The sequence below is a fragment of the Euleptes europaea genome, chromosome 13 (assembly GCF_029931775.1).
Source record: "Euleptes europaea isolate rEulEur1 chromosome 13, rEulEur1.hap1, whole genome shotgun sequence".
NCBI classification, from domain to species: domain Eukaryota; kingdom Metazoa; phylum Chordata; class Lepidosauria; order Squamata; family Sphaerodactylidae; genus Euleptes; species Euleptes europaea.
Genome location: NC_079324.1, coordinates 28,587,341 through 28,599,499, shown reverse-complemented (window position 1 = coordinate 28,599,499; position 12,159 = coordinate 28,587,341). Strand labels below are relative to the sequence as shown.

Below are 12,159 nucleotides of genomic sequence, written 5' to 3'. Positions count from 1 at the left end.
GTGCCTCCTTGCCAAGCAGGTCCCCCTGTGTCAGGAGGGAAGCGCTTCTCGCCTGCCCTCCCCCTCTGGCCGGGTTCTTCTCTCAGGGAGTTCTGCCTGTCCCGTGGGAGCGAGCGCCTCTTCCCGCTCCCGATTCTGGCAGGCCTCCTCCTCGGCTCTGCCCCCTTCTCCGCTCCAAGAAGCGGGCAGGGTCCCTCTTTCTCACTCTCGTCCCCCTGCCCGAGGCCACCTCTCTCCTGAGGGGGGAGAGGGGAGTCGAGCTCCCTTCCCCTCCTCTCCCTTCCCCTCCACTTCCTCCTCCTCTTTCGTTGCCAAGAGAGGGAGGGGGGGGGAGAGAAGGAGGCCGGCCTGAGACCGCGGCTTGTTATTGTCAATACTAGAACTGAGAGGCAGGCAGGCTAAAGATGGCGGCACATCCGGTTGCTAGGCATGCCGGGAGGCCGCCCCGCCCGGAAGCATTGCCGGGCTCCTGGGGACCGGCCTCAGCCCCCCGTGGGACTCGACCAGACGGACGAGGCTGGCTGGGCTCTGTCGGGAAGGCGGCCGGGCCCTTCTTCCCCCGCCTCGGCCTCCTCCCCCCCCCACCGCGCCTCGGCCTCCTCCCCCCGCTACCTAGCACCACACCCGCCTTCCTCTGTCCTCTGACCTACCGGAAGTGATCATGTTGCCGGGTGGCTGCTGCTGGCCTCTCGCGCGCCCAGCCCTGGGACGGCTGGTCCGTTGGAGAAACCCTCGCGCTCCAGCGCTGGACGCTCCTTATGGAAAGAGGCGGGGCCACCGCACTTTTCCTCCGGGAAGGGATGGGCGGGTGCGCGGAGCCTTCCTGGCCCCCCGGAGGGACTTTCCGCAGGCCTTTCTTGTCCCCGTCCCCCGACGGGGTTTGAGCCCCATCGGATTGAGCTTCCGGGGGGGGGGTGTGCGTGTGCGCGGCCCGCGCGCGCGAAAGCCTGGGAGAAAGGGGAGGTTGGGATGCCTCGAATGCCGTTTCTTCCCCTTGGCTTCTTCCTGCCCATTTCGGGGGCAGGCTTAGGAGGCGTGTTCTCCCCTTCTTTCCTTGGCCTGGAATGGGTTGAGGGAAACGGGGAGGGGGAACGCCTCGGGTTCCTTTCCTGTTTTCGTTTGGCGTCTCACCGTCATGGTCAGAAATTGTGCTGTGCGATCCTGTGCAGCGTTACGCGTGCTTCACTCTCTGTTAATAGAAAAGGGCAAGAGTCCAGGAGCACCTTAAAGACTAACAAAAATATTTTCTGGTAGGGTGTGAGCTTTCGTGAGCCACAGCTCACTTCTCTTGCTGTATGTAGTAATAGAAAAGAGCAAGAGTCACGCTGTGGCTCACGAAAGCTCATACTCTACCAGAAAATATTTTTGTTAGTCTTTAAGGTGCTACTGGACTCTTGCCCTTTTCTACTACTGCAGACAGACTAACGCGGCTACCCACTGTGAATTATCTCTGTTAATAGTTAAGCCTGAGCCCTGTACTAATTTACATAAAAGTAATAGCCTGATCTCGTCAGATCTCGCAGGGTCAGCCCTGGTTAGTATTTGGATGGGAGACCACCAAGGAAGTCCAGGGTTGCTGTGCAGAGGAAGGCACTGGCAAACCACCTCTGTTAGTCTCTTGCCATGAAAACCCCAAAAGGGGTTGCCATAAATCGGCACTTCACTTGAAGGCACTTCACACACACACAAGTTCTGGCGAGTTTGATGGGGCAACACCCAAGGAAGTTTGGCTGCAGCTTTGGTTTACGTTATTTTCTCTCCTTTAGATATTCATTCATTTAATGAAAGCTCCTGCAAGAATTAATTGATTTGACCTATGGTACCGACAAAGACATTTTTATTTTGCGTGCAACAGACTGACATGGGTTCTTGTCTGGAATTTTTTTTTTTTTTTTGCGTATGCACATCTGGAATACATTATCCTGATGGTTCTGATGATGCATTGGAAATCTGTGCATTGTTTTGACGTAAAGGTCAGCATCACTTCCAGTTTGATCTGTCCCATTTTTAAAAAAATTATAGTATAATGTCCCCTTTAACAGCCGGTTTGCTGTAGTGGTTAGGGTTGAACTAGGATTTGGGAGACCTGGATTCAAATCCTCACTCTGCCATGGAAGTTTGCTTGGTGACCTTGGGCTGGTCACACACACTCAGACTAACCTACCTCACAGAGGTGTTGTGAGGAGAATAAAGTAAGATGCTTTAGGTCTCCATTGTGGAGAGAGTCATGGTATAAATGAAGGCAATAAAAAACACCCCCCAATTCTTATATTATTTTTTCCAGTACTAACCATTCTATTTTGAATTTTTATCACCCATCTAAACATATTTTTATTTTATTCCTCTTTAAATTTTGTCGTGTTGTTTCTTTTGACACATGAGTTTCTATTGACACATTCACTTGCTTTGTGTTGAAAAAGCAACAGTACAATAGTATGCAGAGTTACACCCCTCTTGGATCTATGCAGACCTACCTGTATACCAGAGATTATGGTGTTAGACAAATTATTTGACGGATTATAGATTTATGTTCTGTTTTGCCCTTTTCCTGGTAACAAGGTGAAAGTCTTCAGCACAAATAGCTTTGCAGAACCAAGGTTTGTAATTTCGTAAGCAGATGCAGAATAGATTGCAAGCTTAAAGTGAACAGGATACTATGGACTTGTGTGAAGTTTCACACTTGAAGTTGAAACTGGAAGCAGCATTATGTATTCTGCACTTCGCTTCCTGTATGTGTGGTATGGGTAGCTACTTATACTGAAGGAAATGGAGGACTAAAGGAGGTTACTGTGTGTGTTTTTTTTCCTTCAATCTATGCTGAACTTCCAGGGATTACTAGTTGAATTACTTTCTAACTGTAGGTGGCCCTTGATCCAGTTTGACCTTCACTAATATATAAATCGCAGAACTCAATAACACAACCAGGTTCAACTCATTACTCCTGTTTGAAGAAGAATTCTGTGTATCCCAAAAACTTACTAGTTTTATTAAAAATATAATCAAACCATTCTTGATCTCTTCTATGTTTCTTTTGTGTATATGGAAGGCTTTTTGTTGCCTCAAAGTTCCAAATGTGAAAATCCAAGAAAAGATATAAATTAGGGATTATATGGATTGCACCTTTTAAAGCAGAAATAGGGATCACCTGCAGTGCCACAATATGCTGATATGTTAATAAAAACCAGCTCTTTCCCAAGTGGTATGAGGGATGCAATTCTGAAGCCCAGCAACATGGTTCTGTGATGAATGGACAGGCCTTTCAACATGGCTGTGTCAACTAGCTCTCCCTATAGCAACATTTTGTGAAACTTTAACAAAATGATGCTTTGTAAGTATCTAAAATTCAAAGGAAACCAAGTGTGCAGTATTGCAGATCTGTTGGCTGTAGCTTAGTGGTAAAGCATCTGCTTGCCATGCAGAAGGACCCAAGTTCAATTTCTGGTTAAAAAGTAGTATGAAAATTCTCTACCTGTGGCCCTGCACAACTATTGTCAATCGGAGTAGACAGTACAAACTTTGACTGAGCAATAGTCTATCCAGTTTGTGTTAATCTAAGAATCACTATTCTCCAACAGAAGAAGTTCAAAAGGAGACTCTAGCCTGAAATTGCTGGGTTAGATGTCAAGACGTTTGATACCATTGTTGAAGGAATTAACAAGGATCAGGGATTCCTCAGTCATAGTTTGTAACATTATTATCATAGTTCTGTTAAGCCAGAAATAAAAAAAAATGCTGGCCTTAGTGCTTGTCCTGATTACTTACGAGTTTTACGTAGCTCTGCAACACTATTTTTTACAACTCTTCTAGTAAGCTATGGCAAACACAGTTTTATTCTGGCGTAAATTAAGGACCACAAAGTTTATGCTAAAATAAAAAGACGTTAATCTAAAGTGCCCTACGACTGTTTATTTTTGCTGCTTCAGAGGGATAGATATTGGTCTTTCCTAGCAAAATAAAACAAGTCTTGTGGCACCATTTTGCAGCAACAGAGTACCATGAATTACTGCCACCCAGTTACGTTATTTCAAAAGTGAGAGGAGGCAATTGACTTTCGGGCAATTCCAGGGCGTAAACGGGGCGCTTTAAGTCGGCTCTTGGTGTCTGGTTTCGGTAAGCGGGCCAACATAAACGGATGAGCGTCACCATGGCAACGGCTGCGCCGAGATCGGAACGGGAGGCCGGCTGAATTCTAGCGGTTGAACGTTTCTCCGCGAATTGCCTAGTGGGAGTTGTAGTCCTTTCCCCGCCCCCCCGTTCCCGCAAGTGACTCAGGGCGTTGCGTTCGCTGGGGAAAGGCGCGGAGGGGCAGCGTTTCACGACGCGACGGCCGTAAAGTGACGCGGCTTTCCTTTCCGCCAGGTGCAGAAGAGGAGAGGAGGAAGGGCCTGAAGGGGCCGCGTGTGAGAGCGAGGAGGGACAAGTCGGGAGCTCGTGGGTGCCAGCCCCCCACCCTCCCAGGGCCTCACTCCGCCCGGCCGTGCGGGGACCCAGCGCCCCCAGGATGTTTAAGAAGTGAGTACGGAATGAAGCAGGAAACTGATGCGCAGTAGTGAACGCTGAGGGGGTGGGGATGTGGCGGTCCTCGGGCGGGTCCTGGTGGCTCTTATTTGTCAATACTGCACGAAGCAACAGCGTTTTTAAAAGGAAAGCGCCCCCGAAGTTGTTGTGGAAATTAAAAAAAAAAAAGAAGAAAGGGGGGGGGGAGAATTCGCATCGCCTCCCTGAGCTCCCTGGAGAAAGAGGGCGACTAAATGCAATATAATAATATCTGATAGTCAAATGACTGGGGCCCGTGCTAATCCCAGAAGCAGGCAAGGTAGGCCTCTGCATATGCAGTGCATGCAGAAAGATGTGACTTTGTAAATTAACCTAAAATAACTCCTCCTCCCACACACACACACACACAGGCCAGATGGAGACTGAGTATGTTGCAGGAGGCACAGTATTGATAGTTAAAGGCAAACCCCCCCCCAACAACACACACACAAAACGGAGATGAGGATATTCGTATGGTGAAGCACTGAAACCTTGTAGACCTCCTGTGGGAGAAGATCTCGCTGGGTTGAGTTAGAAGTTTCAAATAGCTTATCCTCTCCCCCGTTCCCCTCCACCCCAGTATGTATGTAATAAGGTATTTCTAGCATACAGGAGGCAAGTCCTGTTTGGTTGGATGGATTTACTTTCAAGTAAGTAAGGTGGGGTTGCCAGAGCTGGTGAAAGGAGAGCTGTGGGCAGTGAAGGGGAGGGGAGGGGAGGAAAGGCTTTGCAGACATAGGTTTGGAAGAGCAAGGGAACTAGCTTAAGGCCTCTTTCAATTGCTCTAGACACTTTAGAGCAGGGATGGTCTGAAGGTAGACCTTTGGCCACCTAGCATTTAAGTTACCATAGGTATTTTGTAAAGTTTCAGAAATCAAAAAAGTTTGATTAGCTAATAGTGAAAAGGTACAACTGCAACTATTTAGTGCAAACTAATTGCTGGGACTTCTTGCAGAGAATGCTGGAATAGGTGGACATTGGCCAGGCTTGTGATGTTTTTAAACAAGAGCCTGTTCCCTGCTTCAGCTTACACAGATAAGTTATGCCACAAGTATATAAAAAAGTATCTTGCTTTGGAAATTTAATACATGCTTGAGAAGCATGGGGGATTCTTGTAAAAAGTACAAGAGTGAAGTCATCTCGCCCCTATTATAAAGGGTAGACTTTTTAGGCTTTAAAATGTAGGCTAGATATTTTAATGTTAATTGTTATAACGGTGTGCAACCAGCTAATCCTTACTTGATATTGAACTGCCTAAAATTTTAGTTGTTAAACATACTCATGAAATGTATAACATTGTGGGTAATGCGTGAGAAGGCACAGTCACCTTTAAGTATGCTTTCACAAAAGGGAACAATGTTGTTAAAATCAGAGTGGGAGAATATCTGAAATATCTTGGCACTACAATGATATGTTAAAGAGTCACCATCAGTCAGCTTATTAGATACTTACAGGGTTTGTTTTTTTTTTGCCTGGCCAGCCTTGTCATGCCTCTCTAAAGTATATGGCTGACTTACTGTTAAACTGGTGAGGTAGGAATGAGTTGTGATCCTAGAGATCACTTCTGAAACACTTTCATTTATTTGACAGATTTGATGAAAAGGAAAATGTATCCAACTGCATCCAGTTAAAGACATCTGTTATTAAAGGCATTAAGAACCAGCTGATAGATCAGTTTCCTGGTATTGAGCCATGGCTAAACCAAATTATGCCAAAGAAAGATCCTGTCAAGATAGTACGATGGTGAGTATCTTCTTCAGGTTGTTTTTACTTCTGAACTGTATTTGTGTAAGTCAGTGATAATGGTGATAGGATATCCCAATTGGTGCTTTGTTTGATCAAATTTTAAAATACTTTTGTATGTTTTGTAGACTACTCCAAAGAACCAGAAGGCCAAACCTGGCTCTTTGGGTTTACAATGAATAATAATCCCAGAGCGGGAGATCGGTCCTGAGACATGAGTTTTATCTAGCTGAGTGGATATAAATATTGGATGATATATTCCCTTAAACTATGTTGTGAAATACACAACATGCTGTAAACATGCAATGGATAAATTATTTCTCGTGTAGAAAAACCCCAACCCCATTCTATATTACCTTTTAAACCTTTAGTTAATGTTGTGTTTTCCAGTCATGAACATATAGAAATCCTCACAGTAAATGGAGAATTACTGTTCTTCAGGCAAAGAGAAGGGCCTTTTTATCCAACACTGAGATTACTTCATAAATGTAAGTATGGAAGTGAAAATGTGGGGCACTGTGGGGAGAAGCCAGAGGGCTTGCATTGTTAAAACATGCTCCTTATCTACACTTGAATGTATATGTCCAAATTCCTGCTCAATTACAACTTAAAGAGCTAACTAGTTTGTGCTAGGCTGCACCTTCTGTGCTGTATTTCAGACTCCTTTGCATCGTGGCTATCTCCATTTTGTTTTGGTTAAGTTTTCAGATTCTGTTGCCTGCCTTTAATTTTGTACTTTCATTGTGTCTAGCACATACATCCCTGTTCCATTCTGTATTTACATTTCTCACATTTTCTTGCTTCCAGCTTGTGTTTTGCTGTCCGTAGAGGCTCGCCTAAAAACAATGTGACACTTTTGTTGCTTAGGTTTTTAACATTATTTTATTGTTTGCAAAATATGCTGTTTTAGATGGGATAGAGTTGCTCAAAGATGTCTTTTCTTTGTGGTGTTGGTTCCTAACCTTTTTTCTTTCTGTCCTTCATACCTGGATCTGTAGGAAACCCCTTGTTTGTATTCAATAGATGTTAAGCTGCTGTCTTTCAGACACAGTTTGCAAGATGCCTAGAATGTTCAAGTACTGCAAAATAACATTGTTGTGAACTCAAGAAAATTCTTTTGTTCTTCATCTGATGAATATAAAGAAAATGTAAAGCCAGCTGCTTTTCTTGACCATTCCTTATAGATCAGGAGGAAAGAGTTAATAGGTCTGGTGCTGAAGGAATACCATGGGCTGATGGATTTAAATTTTGTGCCTGTGGATACAAAGTAGATGTAAGAGAGCTTGCATCAGAAAATGAACTATTTAGGGAAATTGTTGAATACTGTATTTTGAGGGCCTGTAAGGGAGCACCTTGATAAACATGTCAACAACATAGTTAGTTCCTTCTCAGTCCACTCATTCATCTTAGGAAGTAGACTCTTGCTGACGTGCCCTAAATGACCCTTATATTAGATATTCAGGTGTATTACTAAGCCCAATTGGCGCTGTATCTGTTCTGATACTAACTTTTCCCCCCTTTCCTAGATCCATTCATTCTGCCACATCAACAGGTTGATAAAGGAGCCATTAAATTTGTACTTAGCGGAGCAAATATAATGTGCCCTGGTCTGACGTCTCCAGGAGCGAAACTTTACCCTGCTGCTGCAGATACGATTGTGGTATCCTTGGGTAGTTGCTCTGTTGGTCTCTGTTTAGCTTTCACTATAGCATGTGGCAGAGATTCCTTGTATGGAGCTTGGCTTTGTGTGTTATTTTCCCCCCAGTCAGCTTGCAGTATGTCTAATGGGGTTACAGGTCTGAGAACATTGACTCAAGGACTCTCTAGGATCACTCTAAACTAGTTGTGGTTTGTTTGTATTTAGGTATTTACATCCTCCCTTTCCCACTATCTGTACAGGATCAAAGTGGTTGATGAAACTGCCAGTGATAAAAGCCTGAGCCTACATCAAATGCCCTTTTTAACAGAAAAGGTTGTCACCTTTAACAAAAGGTTGTTACCTCAGGCCAGCATAGGGACTATCCTTGCCTTTTCAGGAAGGTTGCTCCGATGGCTTACACTATGGACAAAATGGTTGTATTTATAGGAGAGCTAATAAATCTAAGAGAGAGGGCCTAGTCAGAATAGAGTTCCAAGAGTTCTAAGTTGGTGCATAGGTTCCTATCTGGACAGGCTGCCCTTCAGGCATGTGCGTCTTGGTTTATGTAGTACTTCTGGGTAAGATCCTATTGGATCCCCTGCCCTGGCAGTTAGTCATCAGGAAATCATTGTGAGTCACAATGAAAGTGAAGTTATGGTTTACTGTGGTGTTCTGCTTTGTATTGGCTTCTTATAATTTTGGCTTGAGGAAATTCTAGTTAACTTTTGGGTTTTACAGATTGGTGTAGTATTCCTTCCTCCAGGAAGGATAATCGTTGACATGTGGTGCATGATGACCCACTATGTCCTCATTGTAGGGAGGCTAAAAAGGTTGAAGATGCTGGCAAGAGTTTGGAAGACCTGATACTCCAGAGCTTCAGAGGTTAAGCAGGCATGGGCAGACCTAATCAATCTCTTGTATGGAGAGACCATTGGTTGTCCATATAAATATCCTTTGAAAATTTTTTAGAAATTCTTTCTCTGTAAACAGTATACCTAATAGTGTATAAGCCAGACTGCCTAGCATTCGAACAGCTACATATTTAACTAATTGCACCAGGATGTTCTCAATCCAGTGACCATTTTGTGAAAGTGTTTTTTTCCTTCTGGTTTTTTGTTTAAGAACATGTGAGATGTTTTCCTTAAGCTGATTGTTGTAGGCAATAATGGCAGAAGGAAAGCAACATGCGCTGTGTGTTGGAGTCATGAAGATGTCAGCAGAAGACATGTGAGTCTTAATTTTAAGAGGGGGAATGCCATCGTTCTGTCACAGAGTGGAATAATGCAGGCCCAATATGTAGCTTTGCGGTGATTCTTCAGACTTATGCTGTTGGTTCCACCAGTAAATTCAGAATCATACATAGGCCTCTGTTACTCTTGCATATTGACCATAGCCTGGTGGGACCTAAGTCGCACCCCCTAGGCTTGTGTGGTACCTTCATAAACTATTGAGTTTCCTTTCCTTAGAAGGTTATCATGGGAAAACCTTTCTTGTTGACTTATCGCTGGTTGTAATTGTACACATCCCCCTCCATTTTTGTGTGTGAATGGCAGCAGAATTTGCAATAATTGGCAGTTCTTAGGTTGCAAATATTTATTTATGCTAATTACACGCCCCTTTTATGCCCAGCAATAGGCCTCTAAGGCAGCCCATGGTAGGAGTATATTGAAATGAACTGAATGCAGTTATTTTTGAAAGGCCGTGGTATCAGATGAGGGCATTGAAAGGCATTGCCCTGTATCTGGGGCTGAGATGTTCCTGTTGCTCTTGCTCCAGCTGCCTCTAATTGATGGTCTTCAGGGAAATGGCCTTTGCCCCTGGAACATGCAGCCTAGCAACCAGATGTTTTTATCCCTGAAGGGTGAAGCTTTTCTTTACACAGACAGTTGGGAGAGGCACTGCTTCCTGGTTCTTCCCAGTGGCAAACGATGGAAGGTCCTTCATTCTGTTTCCTAAAACACATCTTCATTCAAAGTAGGGCATGCTGTTTTATGAGCTGTTCCCACAGGAATTAAATTGGCTTGCAAAAGTTTCTGGGCAGGAGCTGTACTCCCCAGTCCACTTTCTGTTACACTCTTGCTGCCATCACTTTCCAAGATGCTTAGCCAATGTGCATATAATTTTTTAAAAAAATAAGGCATCACACTAGATTATGGGTCAGCAATCAGAGGCTTCCGGAGTCAAATGTGTGTGTGTGTATGTGTGTGTCCCGAGTAAACAACCAAGAAGCAGAAGTGTGGTTGGAGGGGGGATGGGCACAAATTCTGGCGAAACTAGTTGCTGACCCAGTGCTCCAGAAGGTCACTGCTGGAGAGCAAGACTTTTGTTCTAAGGGAGGATTGGTATGCTGGAAGGATGGTATTTGGCTCTCGTGGGCCTTTCTCAGATGCCCAGAGTAATGCTGATCGCCACTTTGGGGTCAGGAAGCAGTTTTCCTCCAGGCCAGATTGGCCAAGGATCCTGGAGGGTTGATTTCCACCACCCATCATCTTCTGGGCACTGCGAGTGTGGGGCGGATGTAGTTGTGAATCTCCTGCATTGTTCAGGGGGTTGGACTAGATGACCCTGGTGGTCCTTTCCAACTCTATGATGGGAATAATTAGAATTCAGACCTGCAGTTTTGCTTGTTGAAGCCCAGGAAGGCATTCCCCTTACAGTGGTTGCAGCTTTTCTCCCCCCCCAGTGGTAATCTACACAACATCTTGGTAGTCTGAATTCGACCTATTGTCAACAGAAGAGTCTCTCTTGATGAACTGAACTAGAGGACAAGTTGATTTGGAGACATGTTCCTGCTGGGCAATGTTCCCAAAAGTTTAATTGGAAATGTGCTTTTCTTTTCCCTCCCACCGTCTTCCACAGTGAGAAGGTCAACAAAGGAATTGGCATTGAAAATATCCACTATTTAAATGATGGGCTTTGGCATATGAAGACATACAAGTGAAGCAGCAGAACATGTGCAGCACCCAAGGAATGCACTTCCAGTAAACGTGGACTACTTTGTAATTCTTGTTTTTAACGTGTGACTGAATGTACAAATTTATTTTGTTCTGTGACTACGTTAAATAAATCAAGTGAATGCTGAGTTTCTGTTAACCAAGATGCTTTTTTAGACATTCAGCCTTGAACATACAAGGTTGGCAGGGTTTGTTTTTTAAAAAAACGAGAAATACAATCAAGAGCTGAGTTGGCTGATCACAATAGAACCTTGCCTAACGTGAATTGAATAAGTTGATCTGCAACACTGCCATCTGAACTGAGGTTTCAGAATCCAGTTGCCTCACTCAAAATACAGTGCTCTGGGTGTATGCTGTACCATGTGAAAGACTTGTATTTCCAGTTGGCAAGCAAATCTATAGCCAATCCCATTCCCCTTTTAATCTGACTCAGTAGGATCCAAACCAAACAGTGCAAGTAATTCAACAAGGCCAAAGGAGGCACTCATGCCTCTTAAACATGACCCAGCCCATATGCTACACTTTTTGGAAATGGAGCGAACTTCCAGAAGTAGTGTGTGATGTGGAATATTTGATTTTATCATACCATTTGACCTGCCTAGGTCCTTGGATATATCTAAAGTAGCTCCCCATGTCCTGGCTGGGGCTGTAAACAACTGTACCTACTGTATCCCATACAGTATTAAGGGATTACAGCCTTAAGAACTAACAATATTAACTCCTTAATACTGCATGAGTTCTGACCTTGCATGCTTCCCACAATAATTAGCTTAGCGCATTTATACCCTTCCTATTAGTATTTATTTTTAGTCCACCTTTCTTACTGAGACGCAAGGCTGATTACACGGTGCAAGTAAACGCAATCAGGATGAGGTGTCTGGTAAGCAATGCAGTGCACCCCACGGTAGCACACTAAAATGGTAAAAACATTTTTAATTACAATTTTAAGGAGACAAAAACTGGTGCTGAAGTTAACCTGGCCTGCTGCACTTCTTGTGGTGCTGCTGAAGGGTTGGGTAGAGGATTGAGCTTAAGTCTTTGTCCCAGTTTCAGGTGGTCCTGCTGCTTGCAAGGCTGCTGTTTGTTAGAAGGTGCAGTGAGGCCTCTGGATTTAGGCCCTTGTCCTGAATGCTCCCAATATAACATTCACAAAAGTTACAGGAGAGTCGGTTTCATTTGAAAAAGGAGCAAAAAGACCAAGCTCTATTCGCTAGTCAGAAGGAAACAGCTGAAGACTTTTAATGGTAAATTTGCATTCTCGTGACCGTTTTCAGAAAACCTATATAA

The 12,159-nt window shown here is 44.2% G+C and overlaps 2 protein-coding genes across 2 annotated transcripts in view; one reads left to right on the top strand and one right to left on the bottom strand.

Moving 5' to 3' along the window:
- CUL4B (cullin 4B) overlaps positions 1–725 on the bottom strand; it is a 31,999-nt gene extending 31,274 nt beyond the window's left edge. Inside the window, exon 1 of the mRNA XM_056859908.1 lies at positions 651–725. Coding sequence (XP_056715886.1) covers positions 651–663 — 13 coding nt within the window. The 5' untranslated portion in view covers positions 664–725. The remainder of the gene's footprint in view (positions 1–650) is intronic.
- A 3,631-nt stretch (positions 726–4,356) lies between these two features.
- MCTS1 (MCTS1 re-initiation and release factor) lies at positions 4,357–11,000 on the top strand. Its single transcript, XM_056859910.1, has 6 exons — positions 4,357–4,512; positions 6,127–6,279; positions 6,670–6,767; positions 7,806–7,939; positions 9,078–9,145; positions 10,778–11,000. Exons 1-6 carry the CDS (start codon positions 4,502–4,504, stop codon positions 10,857–10,859), a joined length of 546 nt encoding a protein of 181 aa, XP_056715888.1. The 5' UTR covers positions 4,357–4,501; the 3' UTR covers positions 10,860–11,000.
- The last annotated feature ends 1,159 nt before the right edge of the window (positions 11,001–12,159 follow it).

Excerpts from the sequence above, each read along its gene's own strand:
- MCTS1 (XM_056859910.1), top strand. Across the intron at positions 6,768-7,805 it reads ACTGAGATTACTTCATAAAT|ATCCATTCATTCTGCCACAT; the intron begins GTAAGTATGGAA and ends CCCCTTTCCTAG. Across the intron at positions 9,146-10,777 it reads AAGATGTCAGCAGAAGACAT|TGAGAAGGTCAACAAAGGAA; the intron begins GTGAGTCTTAAT and ends CGTCTTCCACAG.